We start from the raw sequence: 20,211 nt of genomic DNA on the forward strand, positions 1-20,211 counted from the left end.
CACCCCTCTTCTCTCTCTCGGTTGAGTTAAACATGTTCCTGAGGTACTAGTGACCAATGTTCCTTGTCCTCTCCTCTCCTCGGATCTGTCCGAATGGTGTCCTCTTTGATTGGAGGCCACTCAGTGCAGCTGGGCATTCCTTCAGTTTCTCTCTGTAAATGTAGCAGATTTGGGGGGCTCATCGCCTCCCCGGAGGCTCCTAAAACAGCTTCAGGGCACTTTAGGCATACCAGAGATCTGTCTTGAGAGACTGATACCATTAAGAGATTGAGAGAGCCTGGAAACTCCTGCCAAACATGTCTCCATGGGTCATGCGCTCTGTAGAAAGAGGCTACACTATTCAGTTCGGGTCTCGTCCAACTTGATTCAACGGGGTGTGCCCCATTCTGGTAGGGCCCGAGTAGGCTCTGATTATGGAATAAGAAGTAGAAACTCTCTTGAGAAAGCAGGTCATCGAGATTTCTCTCCCCCTGACAGAGAGTCTGGGTTCTACATCCAGTACTTCATAGTTCCCGAGGAGGATGGGGGGCTGCATCCCATTTTGGATCTGCGTTAGCTGAGACGCTCACTAATAAGGCTCAGGTTCAAAATGCTCACACTAAAACAAATCGTGTTTCAAATAAGTCTTGAGGACTGGTTTGTCACGTTAGCTCTGAAGGATGCGTACTTCCATGTAGACATCCTTCCTTCACACTGGAAGTTCCTGAGGTTTGCTTTTGGAGCTGAAGCTTACCAATATTGGGTCCTTCCCTTTGGCCTTGCACTCTCACCCTGCACCTTCACGAAGTGTGTGGATGCGCTCTGGCTCCTCTGAGACTTCGAGGCATCCGCATACTGAACAATATCGACGATTGGTTGATATTGGCTCAATCAGAGCACTTGGTGACGCAGTACATGCTCGCCCACATGCATGAATTAGGGTTAAAACTGAATGCCAAGAAACCATCATGCAGGAGCAGTTCCTGCTCAAGTCAAGTCTTTCCTCACAGCCATCAAGAGAGTGAGAGAAGGCGAGTCAGTCACTATAAAGCAGTTTTAAAGACTGCTGGATTTGTTGGCAGCTGCAGCCGATGTGGTGCCACCTATACATGTGACCCCTGCAGTGGTAGCTCAGGACCAAAGGGTTCTCCTGAAATGGATCCTCCTGTGGGCCCAAGGAAAGCTGCTTTCACTGAGGGCAGTATACATCCCAGAGCACTTGAACCAAGGAGCAAATGCCTTTTTGAGGCAAAGGCTAAGGCCAGGGGAGTGGAGGCTCCACCCTGATGTGGTGGAGCAGATATGGGGGAAGTTTTGTGGACCTCTTTGTGACTAGAGAGACTTCACATTGTCCCATCTGGTTTTCCCTCACTCACCCAGCTTCTCTCGGACTGGACACTAAGGTGCAGGCATGGCCGAGGCTACCCATGTATGCCCCCCCTTCTGGAGTTCCTGGGAGTGTTGGCTGGGATGTAGTCCGTCTCCTCCTGGTAGCTCCATGCTTGCAAGCAGGAGGTATGGACCATGGTTCACCGACCTGGTAAACCTTCTCAAACACCCTTCCTGGGAGATTCCTCTCAGGTGGGATCTTCTGTCTCAGGCAAGGAGCGCTTTGCTTTACCCCTGCCCTGAGCTGTGGTGGCTGTGGCTCCTGAGGGTGTACAGCTTTTAGCCACTGGTCTCGCAGCCGAGGTGGTAGAGACCATTCTCCAATCCAGGGCTCCCTCCACGAGGAGGTTGTATGGCTCCTGTTCACTATATGGTGCGAAGGTCACCAGTTAGATCCAGTTAACTGCCCAGTGCTGGAATTTCTACAGGAACAGTTCACCAAAGGGTTGTCTCCTTTAACCCTAAAGGTTTACGTGTCCGCTATTGCGGCTTATCATGCTATGCTTACTAAACAGTCGCTAGGTAAAAATCCACTGGTGACATGTTTCCTCCACAGTACCCTGAGGCCTCAGGTGCCAACTAGAGCAGGGCCATAGTTCTTGAGGCCTTGTCTAAGCCTTCCTTTGAGCCCTTACCTTTCTACTGGCCATCCTGTCTCTAAAGAGAGCTGGGAACCTTCACACACTTTCCATGATGATAATTGTTAAAACCGCTATAGAAATAGAAATGAATTGATTTTAAATTGAACGACCCCACACATACAGCCGATGTCATTTCAAACTATCTTGAGCATAGAATGAAACAAGAAGTCCTAAAGGTGATTGATTTGGTCCTCACAAATTTCAGATCTCAACATAATTGAGTCTCGCTGGGATTAGATGAAGAGACATAAAGATTTGATGCAACCTACATCCACACAAGATCTCTGTAAAGCTGCTTTGAGACAGTGTCCATTGTTAAAAGTGCTAAACAAATAAAAATAAATTGAATTGAATCTGTGGTTAGTTCTACAAGATGTTTGGAACAACCTACCTACCTTCAAAAACTGTTTTTGTATGCTGTTTTGTGTGTTGTTGTGCCAGCAAAGTGTAGGCACACCAGTGGAGGCTTCTTAAATTCAATTTAATTAATTTTTATTTGTATAGAGCTTTTAACAATAAACATTGTCTCAAAGCAGCTTTACACAGATAATGTGTGATAAAAATGAATAAGATAAGTTTTGTAAGTTTGTGCCTGATGAGCAAGCCGGTGGCGACTGTTGCAAGGAAAAACTCCCTGAGATGGCATAAGAAGAAAACTTGAGAGGAACCAGACACAAGAGGGAACCCATCTTCATCTGGGTTGCACCGAATGTCCATTTATTACAGACTACAGATATCACAGATTTTGCGGGGTACAGTGATGATGATCAGAACAAACTGTAGTCCTGAGTCAGTGTAGCAGACTGTTGACATTAACTACAGTCCAAATCCATCCTCAAAGCTCCTGTTCTTACTCCGGTATTTCATGGAACCGCATTGATGAGAAATCGTCCCCAGCTGCAAAGAGTGGCCTCCAATCGAAGGGGACACTATTCAGAGGCAGGACTGGACAAAGTGGGAAAATCCGCAGAGGGAAGAGGGGCAGGAACAGTGGTGACTGGAACCTCAGGAGTATGTATAACTTGACCAAGAGAGAGAGCGAGAGAGAGAGAGAGAGAGAGAGAGAGAGAGAGAGAGAGAGAGATCAAATCAAATCAAATCAATCAAATCAAATTTTATTTATCACATCCACATACATACAGGGTACGACATGCAGTGAAATGCTTTTTACGACGGTTCGGCATGAGGGAATAGAATGGGGAGAAAAATAAAACAAAGAAAAAGAAGGCAGATAAATAAACTATAAAAACTATAAGAATATATAAAGAATATATAAAGATGTATATGAGAGAAAAAGATGTATATACAAAAATATGATTATGGCAGTAAGCAGTAAAACAGTATACAACAGTAAAAGATAGTAAAAAATAGTAAAAAATTTAAGGTGGTTTTTGATTGTCTATAAAGTGTCCGTGTGCAGTATGATGTGGTGTAAAGTGTCCGTGTGCGGTATAGTGTGGTATAAAAATAAAAAGTGCACTGTGCTGTGCGAGTCCAGAGTTTAAAGTGTCGTAGTGCGAAAAGTGAGATATGTGCAGAGATAAAGTGTGATGATTGAGAGAGTGGGCCAGTTTTTAGATCCTTGGTGTTTCCTGGTGTTCCGCCGAATGGCCCGCGGGAAGAAGCTCCTCCTCATTCTCTCTGTGTTCGCTTTCAGGGAGCGTTTCCCTGAACGCAACAAAGAAAAGAGTACATTGTTGGGATGGCTGAGGTCCTTTATGATCTTCCTGGCTCTGGACCTACACTGCATGCTGTAGATATCCTGCAGGTTAGGGAGCTCGGTGTGGATGGTACGTTTAGCTGAACGCACCACCCTCTAGAGGGCTCGCCTGTCCTGCATGGTGCTGTTCCCGAACCGGGAAGTGATGCTACCCTCTCAATGGTGCAGGTGTAAAAAGTTTTTCGCTCCTGAGAGGGTAGTTTAAAGTCCCTTAAGCGTCTCAGGTGGTACAGACACGGCCGGGCCTTCTTCACCAGGGTGTTGGTGTGACAGGACCAAGACAGGTCCTGTGTGATGTGAACACCTAGGTACCCAAAACTGTTCACTGGGAAGAAACTGGGAAGGTTGTTCTCCTGGCACCATCTCTCCAGGTTTTTAACCTCCTGTCGGTAGGCTGTCTCGTCGTTGTTGGAGATCAGGCCCACCACAACAGTGTCGTCAGCAAACTTGATGACGGTGGTGGAGTTGGAAGTGGCCACACAGTCTTATGTGTACAGTGAGTACAGCAGGGGGCTCAGAACATAACCCTGGGGAGCTCCAGTGCTGAGGGTGAGAGTGGATGAAGTTTGTTTGCCCACCCGTACGGCTTGTGGTCTGTCTGTCAGGCAGTTAGAGATCCATTGGCACAGCGGCAGGCTGAGAGAGAGAAGAGGAGTGACAGGAAAAGAAGGATATGGATTATTATGTCTCCTTATTGTTTATTAAAGTTAAGGACATTGTGCATTTGGGGACTTCAGCAAGATTTGCTATGGCAGCATTAATAAAAGGGAGAACCAGAAGGTAACACAAACATGAGGGATCTCTGGGAAAAGAGATGACCCACCACACCACCATCAACAAACCTAAGTGAACGTGTGAGAGTGAGGGGACGACAGCATACAAATATCCCAGTTCACTCTCTATAGCCATGATCCCTCCAGATCTGCTTCTTTACCTAAGAAAACTATACTGATTAAAGACATGACTAAATAAATATGTTTTCAGCCTTGACTTGAACTCTGAGACTGTGTCTGTGTCCCAAACACTGATTCCATAACTGTGGGGCTTTATAAAAGAAAGATCTGTCCCCTGCTTTAGTCTTCATTATTTGAGGTACCAACAAATAGCCTGCACCTTTTGATCTAAGTTGGCATGGAGGATCATATGGCACAGAAGTTCACTCAGATACTGCAGCGTGAGACCGTTAAGTGCTTTATATGTCAGTAGTAGTATTTTATAATCAATACGAGATTTAATTGGGAGCCAGTGTAGACTGATTAGAACTGGTGTGATGTGGTCATATATTCTAGATCTAGTAAGAACCCTTGCTGCTGCATTCTGAACTAACTGAAGCTTATTTATGCATTTACTCAAACACACAGACAATATTACTGTCATTACAGTAGTCTAATCTAGATGTAACAAAAGCATAAACTAGTTTTTCTGCATCCTGTAACAACATCATATTTCTAATTTTAGCAATATTTCTAAGGTGAAAGAAACTTCTCTGCTGGCCTAAACTCTCTCAGAATCACTGACATTTAAATATATTTTTAAATTGGTATTACCTGTACATTATTACAAATACTCTATTCTCTTCTCTTCCTAGCATTTCTCTTGTGTGCTTCTTCAAGGAGCAGCAGTGTCATTTTATGTTGAAAATTCTATTTGTTTATTTAATTTAGATTTAAGCTGTCACATCACATATTGCTGTAAAGCCAGCAGAAAAGAACAGCGCATACTCTTAGTTGCTCCGAATCTATGTTGCTTAATGCTTTTGCTTTAACCAATCAGATTGCTACTTGCTGACTCCAAGGCCTCTAAAGGCATAGAATCATGTAAGCATTTTACCAGTCAGAATTCGCAACGAGCAACTGAAGAAAACCGCACAAGCTCATATATATTTGGTGGATTTAATAGCTATTTTTTCATTCCACAATGGCTCATAGAGAAGAAGAAATTGATTTGATATATTTACAAGACATTGTGAGAAAAGGTCAGCCAAAACTGGTTAAAAACAGTTGTTGAGCTTTTTCTTGAACCATTTCTACTTTTGCATTTTCTCTTTTAGATAACTGTTTGTGATGCAGTTATCTGTTATATTGTGTTTCTGTATAAAATAGATTGTTTCTATAGCTGTTGCTGGTGGATTGATTTAGGTAGGAGACCACTGAAGAATTGGCTGTGAAATGCATGACCCATCACTGAATCAGGTTCAAGTTCAAGTTTATTTTTTAGCGCTTTTCACAATGGACATTGTCTCAAAGCAGCTTTACAGAACTTTAGAATTAAAGAGAATTATATGTGTTTATCCCTAAAGAGCAGCCTGGGGCGACTGTGGAAGGAAAAACTTCCTTAGATGTTATGAAGAAGAAACATTAAGAGGAACCAGACTAAAAAGGGGAACCCATCCTCATTTAGGTGATATCAAAAGTGTGATAATAAATCTTACAAATAATTGAAAAAACCAAAACACGGTAGTGAGAACTACCATGAGCACTGGAGTGTGAGATTATGAGTAATGTCCTTTCTACAGTCTTATAGAGTCAATTCACATTGTGGAACCAGGAGCTACTGAGCAACTCAACATCTAAAATCATCATAGACACAACACCAACTCCTTTATGCCAGAGCCTTTAAATGTTTAAAGTCCAATCTCCAAATTCTGGATGAAGTGGGATCCAAATAGTGCTGTTACGTCTCTAAATGGTTCGGGATGTTTGTGGGGTCGCATCTACTCTTTAAAGGTCCATAATCTTTATGAGGTGGGACACAACTGGAGCTGGCGCAACCTCAGGATGCCTCGGGATGGGTAGAGAAAGAGAAGCAAAGGAGATGAATTAGCAAATGTGCATTTGATCAGATGTACTGGAGTACAAGGTTAGGATTTTTGGTGTGTGGTATTGCTAAAAAGATAGGTCTTTAATCTGTGCGCAAACTGGGAGAGTGTGTCTGAGCCCAGAACACTGTCAGGAAGACTATTCCAAAGTTTAGGAGCTAAATGTGAGAATGCTCTACCATTTTTAGTCGACTTTGCTATAATGGGAACTACTAGGAGTCTACATTTTTGAGATTTCAAACAGGATTGTAGCATGTTAGAAGACTGGATAGATATATGGGAGCTAAACCATTTAGTGTTTTGTAAGTAAGTAGCAATAGTATGTAGGTGATACCAAACTCAAAGGCAGCCAGTGTTTTTTTTTTTTTTACTTGTATTTACTAGTATTTACAGTACATCCTTCTAAATGCAAGTTTAATTGATGGAGCTTCTATCTACTGGTTCTTGGGCCGATGAGCAAAGTCTCTGTCTTATCAGAATTTAATAATATAAAGTTATCTTCTAAATATATTTCCCAAGGGAAGCATGTATATTGTGAAAAGGAGAGGTCCTAGAACTGAGCCTTGAGGCACCCCATAATGTACTTGCATTAGCCTGGATTGTTCTCCATTTAAATCTACAAAATGGTAACGAATAGAAATGTAGGATTTAAACCAACTTAATGCCTGTCTATAAATGCCATTTTAATTCTGTAAGTGATCCAGGAGAAAATCATGATCTATAGTGCAGCAATAAGATCTAGTAAAACTAACAGAAAGATGTAGCCTTGGTATAAAGATAAAACAGGTAATTTGTGATTTTAACTAGCATTTGTGATTTTTCTGTGCTATTATGGTGCGTGAAACCTGACTGAAACTTTTTTGTTTTTGTTATATTGTTTTCTTGTAAGAGGGAGCATAATATTTTCTAAAATCTTTTAAATGGGTCTGTACTTTGATAATTAATTTGGGTTTAGGGATGTGACCTAAAGACCTCACATAAAATATTGATTTATTTAATTTTTTCCCCATTTTGTTATTTGATAAAAATAAACTATTAACACTTCTACTTTTTAAAGCATTCTCACTTTCCAGCATTTCTTCAGCAACTAAAACTTTTGCACCGTATTGTATGATATAATAACAACAACAGTAGCAGCAGCTATAATGATAATAATAATAATAATAATTATTATTATTATTATCTTTATTATTATTATCATTAAACGTGCTAAATGCACATTAGAATAATCCAATCGATTTATAGCAATAAATATATTTTACATTTTAGGTGGATGTGTTTGGAAAAGTACAATTTCAGATTACTTCCAAGATTCAGCTTTTAAAATAATTTAAAATTTTTATTTATTTTAATGTAATTTGTACTCTCTGAATCTATGAAAGTCGATAGCCAGTCACTTTTCCAATCCGGGGTAATCCGTTTTGGGACGAAACTCCATCCGGTTGGCTCGCTGGATAAATGGTTTCGTCCAAAACCGCGTACTAGCGTGCTAAAATGTGTATAGGCGCACTTCGGTCTCGCGCTGTTTTGGCGCACTTTGTAGTAGGGTAGATTGCGGTTTGAGTCGCGAGTCAAACAGCAGCGTCAAGTCCCACTTCCAGCTGGTCAATGTGGCGGCAGCAGCGCGAACCGGGGCGTGTTTGACGATTTGAGTGTGTGACATACGCGTGCGGTGGAAATCTATTTAAAGAAATCGCCTTTTCCTGATGTAGAAAGCGCTGCCTGACAGCCGATAGTTTTGGCTCGGTGAGAGAAATTGAAGTTGAATTGAGATTGAGAGTTCTTTGAGAAAATGGCGGAGGTTGCGACACCCGGTGCGGAAAAGAGCCTCGACGACTTCTTCGCGAAGCGAGATAAAAAGAAGAAGAAGGAGAAGGGAAAAGGAAAAGAAGCAGGCCCGGTGAGCGCCCCGGCCTCGGCCTCGACTTCGGCCTCGGTTTCGGCTTCGCTCAAGAAGGCCAAGAAAGACAGGGAGAAGTCGACGAAAAACGAGAACCAAGACGCGAACATTGAGAAGGTAAACTCGGTCGTGTCTTCAGTCCCGCACGCGTGTGGCGCGGTAGTACCGCTGAGGCCGGCGCTAGCTGCCACTCGATGAACTGGTTGCTAGCGAGTTAGCTTCGGTTCTAAGGTTAGGATCAGGCTAGCAAGCTAATTCAAGAAGTCCACATGGCGGCTGCGCTCGCCACGTCCATTTCCATCTCCATGTTCATGTGAGAGTTCGAGTGTGGACACTGGGCCTTTTCTTTCTCCTGATCTCACCCTGGCTGTCCATCACACCGCCTGCTGCAGAGTCATCGTGTCATTTTTACAGCCTCGCTAGCGGGGGTTAGCAACGTGATTTAGGCAGGACATGTGGACGGACATCTGATCTGATTCAGATTCCTCACAGGTTACTTCACACTGTCTAAATCCGAGCACGTTTTATTCCTGCTAGATTTCCCCCCGATTATGACTCACGTGTTAAATATTTAGCTCTTTAGCTCGTTTATACATGTTCGAGAAGTGGAGCGATCATCAGCATACCGCGTTTACACCAAATACATCCATGAAAGAAGTTATGAGATCATTTTTAGAGTAATTATTAAGTCGAAAAGTAAAAAAAAAAAGCTATTTATTAAAGAGAGTTTGTAATTTGTCATGGGATGCTAATGATCTAGCTGATTACTCAATTATAATATTTGTAATATACATGTGTATGTATGTATGTGTGTGTATATACATATCTGTAAGTGTTTTGTTTATGAACATACAGAAATGTTAAAATCACATCTTAAAATCACTGATAGTGTTTTTTATTTTATGTAACCATATGGTTGTGCTGGAAGAATCCCTCTAGGTTGCCAGGTCTCAGAAAAATGTACAGCTCCATTATCTCTCTCATACAGCACAAAGAGCTGAAACTGTCCCCCAGAAACCAGATACTGAAAAAAAGAATAGTGTTTTCTTTGTGTTTTGCATATTGATCTTGTTTTCTAGTTGTGTTTGTGTGTTTGAAAGCCACCAGTGGGATCTTGGGGTTCCCAGTTCTCCTTTTACAGGTGGTGGGTGCAGTTGTGTTCACTGCATGCCAGCAGATATAAAATACTAAAGAATTAAATAGGTGGAAATTTTATTAATATTTTGTGGCCCTGTGAGGAGCCATGTTAAGCAGATGGCTGACCGATTTTAAACCAGTTACTGACTAGCACAATGCAAACGTGACAAACTGCTGCGAAATACAATCAAACAATTGGTTACAAAAGAGCGGTTATTTTCCCTGTGTATTATGAAGCGTTAATTGGATTGGACAGGATAATGGAGTCGGTTTCTGTACGCGTGTAACACATTTGGAGTGAATAAACAGAAGCATTGTGGAAATTGTTCATTCTTTCTGAGGGAAATAATGACGAATTTTGTGCAAATTAATTCTGTAAAAAAAAAATTACAAAAAGTTTCTCACCAAACAACTGAAGACGGGAAGAAAAACTGCCCCCTATCATATTTTTCCAAGAGAGAAGTGTTTAAGTAATTTTCTAAAATTGAAAATGTATTTGTAAATGTAAGGTGCTCCAACTGGTTAATTTCTAACTACATCAAGTTGCCTGCATAAAGTATTTTGCTTTTCCATGTGCAGGAGGATGAGGAATGGAAGGAGTTTGAGCAGAAGGAGGTGGACTACAGTGGCCTGAGGCTTCATGCTCTGCAGATCAGGTAAGGACTGAATGTTTTTCATATTAATCCATGATATAATTTAAGTGTGGTTCACTTTTTTTTTTGTATTAATGGTGTGAATTTCCACATTTTATAGTGATGAAAAAGAAGAGGAGGAGTATGAAAAAGAAGAAGTGGGCGAGGATGGTGAGATCATACTAGTCAGTGGAGATAAAGTATCCGGCCCTTGGAACAAATCTGGACCTCCTCCACCGACTGCTCCTGTGGGTGAGTGAATGCGCACGCACGCACACACACACACACACACACACACACACACACACACACACACACGGTTTAAATTTTGCCATTTTTCAAGCAACGTGCCACAAAGTAGGGTCCAATTGTAATACCTTTTTCCCTTTCCGTTCATGCATACAAGTAACAGCTACATCATGATATGCATATACAAGAACATCACTTCTCACCTGCAGAATAATTTTAACACCTCTTATACACAGTCCTGCTAAAGAGGGTCTCAGACTGTGAAGGGGACGAAAAATTGTACATGGATTAGTTAAAAAAAGCTTTAATTTAGTCTATTTTGTTGTATAATTGCTTTAAAAGAGCTTTACTATTACACTATATTTTAAATTAATAAATTATTACAAAAAAGTCCCTCCCCCCTCCCTCCACATAAAATGAAATAGAACGGCCGATCCGGAGATTATTAGAGGGACAACACATCTAGGTGGTTTTGGAGACAATGTGAGGAAGGTGAGATTGAGATGGTTTGGACATGTGCAGAGGAGGGACATGGGTATCGGTAGGAGAATGCTAAGGATGGAGCCACCAGGAAGGAGGAAGAGAGGAAGACCAAGGAGGAGGTTTATGGATGTGGTGAGGGAAGACATGCATGTAGTTGGTTTGAAAGAGGCAGATGTAGAGGAGGGGGGGGGTATGGGGACGGATGATCCGCTGTGGCGACCCCTAATGGGAGAAGCCAGGAGAAGACGACGACGACATTAAACGAAATAGAACAGGAAGCATTTAGCACAATGTGAAAGTAAAAATGAAAAGGGCTTTGAGAATTTGTGGCACTGTGAAGTCTGGAAGTCATGTTATACTCTTTGACTTGCATCCGTTTAGAATATATCATACTATAGACAGACGATCTCCCAAACTCGACCTACATTTTTTTGTAGTCTTTTCTGTTATGTTTAAGTAAATTTAATAACCAGATTTGATTATTTGATTCTGAGACATTCTATTTTGTGTGTATGTATATATTAGGGCTGTAACTAACTATATTTATTTTGATAATGGATTGTTTGGGCGATTCTTTTTTTTTTTTTTTTTTTCTTCCAATTAATCGGATCATTTTTTAAATAAGTTGTTTTGCTCATTATAACTATATGAAACTAATTCAGGGTATTGATTTACAAAAAAGTGTACTTTACAATGTTTAAAAATCAAAAGAAAATATAACACAATTGTTTTGACAGTTTTTGTTTAAAAAAATACAAAGACATTTTGTTCACTTGTGAAGATATAAGCATCTAGAATATATAATGAATACAATTTTGTATGATAATTAAGATATTTGCATAAATTTAATATACAACCATTGTAACCAACCAGAAAAGCTAGAACTGTAAATAGCTAAAGCAAAGCAGTGTTTCCACCTGCCACGATCATTACTAACTGATACAGGTAGCTTTTATAATCATGTCTGCTAAGTTGCAAAGGCTAGAGCAAGAATGACCACTTACGTGTTCTGTTTTTCTTTTCCGTGTGCTCGTTCACTAAGCTAATTAGCCAATCAGATTCTCTTTCTCTGCCGCTGATTTGAACCAGCCGAGAACCAGCTGATGCCGTCCAAACAGAGCCATCAGTGCAGGAGAAAAAAAACTAAAGCCATCACTCAAAATCCCCCTGATTTTCTCCAATGGCCGACCATCAGCTTAGTGTGTGTGTGTCCCGGGTTTTAAATTCTTATAATTAAAAAAAACTTAATCTAGCTTTATATATTTAATTGGTTAAATATGGAGCTGCTTTTGGAGAGAGAACGAGAAGAACATTTAGAGAGAATGAGTAACATGCAATAGCATTCGCTAAAAACCACAAGTGACTAAAAATGTAATTATGTACTGCTTCTGTTATTTGCTGCCGCTTTTAATTTAATCCATCCTGATCGAAGTGATTGCGCAACCTGATGCTCGCGAGTCACGACAGAACAATCCAGTGTGACTGTACCGAAGTTAGCAAACAGTTTACACAACAGCACTTCATTAAATGGTACCATTTTCACACGATGAGGATTCTACAGTTTTTCTTTACCCTGCTGATGTTTCACCAGTGTGTTTTCTTTTCACACGCTCGTGTATCACTGTGGTACTTTAATAGCACACAAGCTCAGCTTTGCATAACCTGCTGGTTACAGTGTTCTTTGTTGCGATTAATATAAAATGCTCCCATGACTTGGGACGCACACTTTCTCCTGCTGCTGATTGACCCCAAACTTCCCGCCATTTCACAAGCGGTTGTGTTCTCTTGCTGTCTCACTCACCCGTAACTCTAACAGCCCAACTAATCGATAACGCCATTCGTTGACCACAGATTTTATTATCGATTATTAACGTTTAATTGTTGCAGCCCTAATGTGTGTGTATGTGTTTCCCTAAAAACTTTGAACTTTATTAATATCAATTTTTCAACTGCTGTTTTTTGTGTCTAGCCGAAGAGAAAGAAGTTCCTGAGTCCAAGCCTGCTGGTGTATATCGTCCCCCTGGGGCTCGGTTAGGTGTAAAAAAGGCACCGACGCAGGGGCCTCCTGAGATCTTCAGTGATGCGCAGTTCCCCTCGCTTTCAGCAACTGCCAAACATGTGGAGACCCGCAAGTAAGAGTGCTCATCTTTTATCCGGATCACTAACAGTCCTAATCAGTTCAGCATCAGGTTACTGCAGCACGTTCGGGTTTGAGGCACAGACACCCTATTAAAATATCTTTAATCACTAAACTGTAAAATCACCCATACCACAAAGTTACCAAAAACAGGAAGTGAGGGCATTTCTCAGCAATGGTGGGATTTATTCAGGACAAACTTTGTATCCTAAGGAGTACTGGAGTACTACAGGACTACAAGAATTTATTTCTGCAGAAAATCCTCTCTAATAGGGTTCACTGTAGTTCACATATTAGTAAAACTGCTTATAACTTTAAACAGCTCGAGGTTAGATCATGATTTGTATTTCTCTTTATTCTCAGGAAGGCATCTAAAGTGGTTTTGATGTGAGAATGTAACTTGACAGACAGGTTATCTGACTTTGGGGATGTTATAACTTTACAAAGCAGTAAAACTGCCCCTAGCTTTTGATTCTGGATCACGAGTCTTCTTTTCAAAGTCAATCAGGAAATTGCTTGGGCCCCTTAGTCACTGCTTGCTGCTATAATAAAAAAATATAGGTTATTGTGTGACTTAAACGTTGTTGAAATAGATTGAAATAGGCTTGGGACTCACTCGCTTTAAACTTGGATTAGTCCTTTTAGCCTACATAGAATGTGATCGTTGGTAGGATTAGATTTGTGTACTGAATATGGCTGTACAGGAAGCAGTTAGAGACGCTAACAATTACTAACAATACAACATCCTTGCAGGGAGAAATAAACCTGAAATTCTGTTTTTTTTTTTTAATTAGTATGGAAATAGTACTCAACACTCCACCAAACAAGACAAAAATGCTGCATTCGACACTGTTCACATCAGAAATGCTCCAGGCAACTGGGGACATTTCATATCTTTGCAATGTTGCCAGCATTTGATAGCCAATGTTTTTTTTAGCTAATGCTCAGGTGAGATAATGTGGAAAAGCAAGTTAAAAACAAATGTGATCATTTATTTTACATGATTTAATCACCACCTGATGTTGATGATTCTGGTAAAAGAAAAAAAAAGTTGATTCTGTTTTAGATCACCAGTGCACAATAATGAGCCAGTGTGTTTCTGCTTTAGGGACCGAGAGATTGAGAAGACGTTTGAGGTGGTCAAACACAAGAGCCGTGCCAGAGAAGGGGAAGGTCAAGGAGCCGTGCAGCATTTACAGTTAGACAACCAATTTTCTGTTCTAGAGGATAAATAAGCAACACTGTCCTGACCCCTCAGCCCACCACCAGTGGCGCAGTCCGAAACCACAGGGCGAGATGACCTGCCGTTGTACTGATGCAGTTCTGATCATGCTGGAGATGCCACACACACACGCGTCTATACTACATGGTTAATTATTTTCCCTTTTACACCCACAGCTCTCTCTCTGACACTGACACACAATTCCTCTCTCTGTCTGTCTCTCACACACACACACACACACACACACACACACAGACTGACACACATCTCTCTCTGTGACACTGACACACACACACCTCTTTCTGACACTGACTGACACACACCACACAGACATTCGTACAGTGCCCTCAAGTACTTCACTCACTTGGCTGGCCAAGCTGATCTCTTCTTGAACACATCCAAAAGGGCTGCGGCAAAGGGGACCGAGTGACTAATTTTTCCTTCTTATGACAGTGAAAACAAGCAAACTTCTCTGATGGTGGATTTATTTAGAGCAGTGGATGGTTGAAGAGCTGCGAATAGGACATCAGCTGACCCCTGAGAAAGCCTTTTCTGAGGATAGACTCTTATATGATCAATTGAACTTCTGTTGAAATTACACACATCTGTATTTTTGTTTTTTTTTTTTTTTTGCTTTGCTAAAATCAGCAGAACTCCTGAAAGTGAAGTTGTTTTCTTTTCATGACATGAGCACAGGGAGTGTTTAGGTCAGGCCAGAGATGAGGGTAAGACTATTTTAGTTGCAGATCTGTGGTTAAGAGTCCTTGGGCCTGATCACAATCCCAGCTGAAGAGGAGCATTTAACACTTCATCTTAGACTTGAATGTTCTTTTTTTCCTTCCCTCCCCCCTTTCTTCTGCTTTTGGGGCTCTAAAGCTTATGGTATTTGAATCGATTCTATTAAAAGTGGCCTTACTGTAAAGAGTAAACACATAGAAGAGTGATTTGAAATATATAAATATATATAAGTGAGAAATGTCTATCATCCTCTGGAGAGATAATTGCTGAGTGTGTGAAAGTCTGCTGCTTGCCTCAATCGTTCCACTTTGAGGAGTAAAAACCACCTCCCTGCTTCCTTTGACTGGATTGTAGTGCTAAATTGTAGTTGACATTTTTTTTTTCTGGACTTCTGCTTCAGCACAGATTGTTTATTGCAAAAAAAACATTTATTTGGTGCAAGGCTTACCGTGTTCAGAAAAACTGACCTTATTTTGATTAACTGCTTCCATATGTTTTTTCCCTTTTCCTCTCTTTCTACCCTTTTCAGTATACTTTTTATCTGATTTCATGATTGGCAAACCAGAATTAAAGCATAACCTTCGAAAGTGTCCACTTCTTTGTGCTGCAAACTGACCATTGATATTCCACATGCGGTCAGGGGACAAGGACTCGACCGAAAAACAGTGTTCGTGATTTCGTTGTATTGACTTCATGTTTATTTAATCAGGAACCAAAAACAATATGCATTGAAGACACAGCGCACTACCGATTCATTTCATTGTTTATAGAATATAGATTAATACATATTTGCCTGTCCTAAAAGAGCCCCCAGGCTCCCAATCTTAAGCTCCTGTATGTGTTCCATTGCATCACTGACCAATAATACGAGAGTGGAAATTATTTTCATGCCAAATGAAATGGTTTACACACACTGCAAAAAAAAAAAAAAGTGCATTACACAAAAAGCTTAACAAAAATACAAATTTTAGTGAACCTCAGTTTGTAATAGTCACCCAGTGTTACGAAATGAAAGCCTGCTCTATGTATGCAAGGAGTCACTGGGTGAAAGGAGACTATTTCTTCATCTCTAGAATGCCGCTGCCTGGGCCTCTTCTCTTGGCACTGCAGATGTTGCAGTACTGTCCACCTGGAATCTAGAAATTGAAAGTTAAATGAAATGTGTTTCCATGCCCCATTTTCTAGATTGATTGATAATTCTTAACCACATTAAATCATCTGCAGCATCTACACTGCCACTGTTTTATCCCAGCATTAAGTTCTAGATTTAAGATTAAACATTGTGCCTTATATTATCATTGTTTTCATATGATTATAAGATGATGCCTAAACCCAAACAACTAGTTACTTAAGAGAAGAAAAAAGAAAATGTTTATTAGAAAATAAAATTAATTTAAACATTTTACACTGAAGATGAATGTAGTGATCTTGAACCTGGGATCAGACACATGAGTATTCAGTTTTAAAGGAGAGAAAGTCTTACCGTTCCTGGTGAGGGGAGACACTCTTTATGGAACATATGCCTGCAGTGGAAGACTACGACACTGAAGGTCTGAGCCGTGTCTGAAACACAACGTGGATTTTTAAAAAAGCGTTAGACGTCGTCTGCGTTCTCTAGCACGAGTTTTACTGTAATGTTTAAGCCAGAAATAAGATGTGCTCCTATTTTCTGTTAAAGGTGAAGAGGTGAACAGATGTTGCACTGCATTTAGACAACAAAATGTTTTTTTATTTTTTATATTGTAATAAAGAGCAAGATATAAACTAATCTGCCATAGTAGATGACAGTATGAAATGTCTCATCGCATTTTAACATTAACATTGTCACAAAGCAGTTTTATAATAATCTAAATTATAAACCAAACCATGCTTTTCTGGGTAACACTGGAGAGTGAATTAATCATCTACACGTTTAGACAGATCATAACACGTGACTGAACTGGGGAGAATATGAGGATTTCTTTTTTAGGTCCAGGGAAAGACAATAGCGGTTTTTAGTACCGTGGTTTAGGGTTAGTGGTTAGGATTCGGCGCTCTCACCGCCGCGCCCGGGTTCGATCCCCGGTTAGGGAACCAAACCCAGCCATTAGGGTTGCACAAGCCAGTGCACTCTTAGTGCCGGGCCCCAAGCCCGGATAAATGGGGAGGGTTGCGATAGGAAGGGCATCCAGCGTAAAAACGTGCCAAATCGAACATGCGGAACACGAATACGGATGATCCGCTGTAGCGACCCCTAATGGGAGAAGCCGAAAAAAGGTAAGTACAAGTCTACAATCTAAACAGTGGCAAAGCCTCTGCTGGCCTGAACTCTATCAGAATCACATTGAAGTACCTAGTCCATGAATATGTATCAAATTGTTCCCAAAAGTCTATTCTCTTTATTTCATAGCGTTTCGGTTAAGAGTTTCTATCTAATCGGATTTCAGCCGTCACATCATGTATTGCTGTAAGGCCAGCAGAAATGAACGATGCGGGCACTTGTTTGATTTAAATACACATTTAAATATGATTAGGCCGCTCCAAGGCTCCCTAAAAGGCATAGAAGCATATCTGCAATTTTACCTTCTTTAATTGGATAGTCAGAGAGTGGACTCCTGCAACCCGCGTCTGTCGCAAACTGCTCAAATATATTTGTGTGGCTTGAATAGCTGTTCTTTTGTTCCACAACGGCTGACAGAAGCAACAGATTTAGACACAGATCCACTTACAAGGACATTTACAAGACAGGCTTTTTAAAGAAAAGTTGGATGTCCTGAAGAAAGGTCAGCCCAGCCAACTTTTTCCTGTAGAATTTGCACAAAAACACTATTTCAGGTCCCCAGGAAAACTGTAATGTGCGGAAAAACTCACCCTGGGGGATCGTTTTAGGGGGTTCATATCGATACTACTGTGAGAGATGATGTATGCGGGTGGTGCAGCTGTGGCTGCAGTGAAAGGAGACTTGCTGAATTGTATACGTTGGGTTTCTTGCTTTAGTAATGGCATTCATTCTCACTGTATGCGCTCTGTTATACTGCGTTTCTGCATAATATTGATGATTTCTATACCCGTGGTGGCATAATGATAGTATTAAGAGGATTCTAGGGAAGTCCAAACGAATGACAGTTGTACTGGTCCTTAAGGAGCACTTACTGACCATATCGGTCTTCAAGGATTCAAGCTGCAAAACATACCTGATGGTAATATTGTGACATGGCATGCCTCACAGATGTTCTCCTCTACATCAAAGAGAAAAAAAAAAACAGTTAATACGTATTTTCTGGACATTTCTGGATTCTACGAATGCTGCGAATGGTGTTTTACCGTCCACTCGAACGCCTCTCATTTGTGTTCTGTGCATCTTTTGCAACAGTGAAAGCGAATCTGCTACCAGGATCTTCTTACAGCCTTCACGCAATAAAATCTAAAGGGAGATCCATGAGGAAAATTACAAACTTCAAAAGTAAAGGTGTTTTATACCTGTCACATGTTACATTACAGCACAGTGAAGCACTTATTTTGCATATTACAGTGAAAGGGTTAAGGGCCTGGCTCAAGGGCCCAAGAGTGGCAGCTTGGCAACACCGGGACCTGAAACCCCAATCATCCATTAAAATCCATCCATTGAAACCATTTGCATGTAGATCAAAATTTGCCCAAACATTTACCCAGAACTTAACAACTAATTATTGGTCAGGAAATTAGCAACAATTAAACAAATAGCAGAAGTAAGTTAGTTGTGAAAAAGCTTTTTCCTTTGGTTTCCCTAAGACAAAGCTCTGTGTGTGTGTGTGTGTGTGTGTGTGTGTGTGTGGGGAGGGATCGTGCAGACAGCTTTTTACAGAAAGTAGATTCATTGATCCATTCAGAGTTGCTGAGTTGAAATAAAAAGCTTTGAACCCAGGCGTGCGTTCAATTTCACATCACTTTTATCTTTGTGTACAAGACCACCACATAAAAAGACCACATGAAATTCTCTGTTACTAGCGTTTCCCAAAACAGTCAAAGTAAACGAGCAAATGGTGGCACAGGAGGTTCCAGGATTGCCATTGTTTTAACTCTGGCTAAATTCCTAAACAATCATTTTACCATTAAAAGTTGAATATGTAGCATTTTGGACTCTGCCATTTATTATTTTTTGCCCAGGAGTGTATAGTAACAGGTTACACAAGAAATAGTATGGAAGCTGTGCAAGATTTAAAACTAAGTTTTATCTGTAAGTTTTGAAATATAGCAAAAATGTAAAAAACAAAAAAACAAAACAGGATTTCCTGTTTCTCTGTAACATGACAAGCTGTGTTTTTGCTTTTCTTTTTTTCTCATTTTATTTTCTAATTAAAAGGAAGAAAATGAGGTTGGAGTGGCTCTTATAACAAGAAGCCATGACAGAAACGAACTAGTTACACATATTTTCCACAACATGCAACTTGCCTATAAATGAATAAAAAGTATAATGGTGTTGATTTTGTGTATATATATATACACACACACACACACACATACATACATACATACATACATACATACATACATACATACATACATATACACACACATCTATATTTTATATATATATATATATATATATATATATATATATATATATATATATATATATATATATATATATATATATATTATGGACTTTGCTATAGATTAAATAACGTCAACCAACATGAGATGTCCCATATTAATTGAGATTCTGGCTTGAAACTGTATTTCATGTCGTCCTAATGTGATGAAAGACATGTCAACGCTTACTTCACTTAACCGGGGTGATCTCAACACCTCATTAATGTTTATTTTCCTCTAACAGCACTGTCTAGCTTTCATATTTACCTGGAAATTAAAAAAAAAACTCTTTTAAGGCATCTTAACATTAACCTGAAGCACAAACATTACCACCTTTCAATCTCAAGTATAAATCCTGTTCTTATACAGTTCACTTTACGGTGTTTTGCATAGAGGACATTCAGCAGTGGAACGGGCGACTCTACCTGTAGATTGTAATCGTGCAGGATTTTGACGAGTGAGTCTCTGAGATTTGGGATCTCCATGCCTTCTTTTATGCGGCGGATTAGGAGAATGGGGTCCACATGGGTTCCTATGTTGTTTAGGAGACCAGTGATGAATGCTGGGGGAAAAAATGTGTGCGGTTGAATTAGTAATACTTTCCAACTCTTATTG

The 20,211-nt window shown here is 40.3% G+C and overlaps 2 protein-coding genes across 2 annotated transcripts in view; one reads left to right on the forward strand and one right to left on the reverse strand.

The window, feature by feature from the left end:
- Positions 1–7,912: 7,912 nt before the first annotated feature.
- On the forward strand, positions 7,913–15,632 carry cdv3 (carnitine deficiency-associated gene expressed in ventricle 3). The gene is made up of 5 exons (XM_046877733.1): positions 7,913–8,564; positions 10,164–10,240; positions 10,338–10,468; positions 12,918–13,080; positions 14,194–15,632. Exons 1-5 carry the CDS (start codon positions 8,340–8,342, stop codon positions 14,318–14,320), a joined length of 723 nt encoding a protein of 240 aa, XP_046733689.1. The 5' UTR covers positions 7,913–8,339; the 3' UTR covers positions 14,321–15,632.
- Positions 15,633–15,994: 362 nt separating this feature from the next.
- The window catches only part of vps41 (VPS41 subunit of HOPS complex), a 47,028-nt gene continuing 42,811 nt past the window's right edge, over positions 15,995–20,211 (reverse strand). The window contains exons 25-29 of the mRNA XM_046877732.1: positions 20,022–20,158; positions 18,349–18,448; positions 18,219–18,263; positions 16,529–16,608; positions 15,995–16,181 (exon numbers count right to left, since the gene is read on the reverse strand). Of these exons, the coding sequence (XP_046733688.1) occupies positions 16,101–16,181; positions 16,529–16,608; positions 18,219–18,263; positions 18,349–18,448; positions 20,022–20,158 (443 nt within the window). The 3' untranslated portion in view covers positions 15,995–16,100. The remainder of the gene's footprint in view (positions 16,182–16,528; positions 16,609–18,218; positions 18,264–18,348; positions 18,449–20,021; positions 20,159–20,211) is intronic.

The sequence above is a fragment of the Silurus meridionalis genome, chromosome 21, assembly GCF_014805685.1.
Source record: "Silurus meridionalis isolate SWU-2019-XX chromosome 21, ASM1480568v1, whole genome shotgun sequence".
NCBI classification, from domain to species: Eukaryota; Metazoa; Chordata; class Actinopteri; order Siluriformes; family Siluridae; genus Silurus; species Silurus meridionalis.

What these genes read in the sequence shown, in the direction of transcription:
- cdv3 (XM_046877733.1), top strand. Translation starts at nt 8,340, where the DNA reads ATGGCGGAGGTTGCGACACCCGGTGCGGAAAAGAGCCTCGACGACTTC. An exon ending in AAGACGCGAACATTGAGAAG is followed by an intron (nt 8,565 to 10,163) that starts GTAAACTCGGTC and finishes TTCCATGTGCAG; the next exon opens with GAGGATGAGGAATGGAAGGA. An exon ending in AAACATGTGGAGACCCGCAA is followed by an intron (nt 13,081 to 14,193) that starts GTAAGAGTGCTC and finishes TTTCTGCTTTAG; the next exon opens with GGACCGAGAGATTGAGAAGA.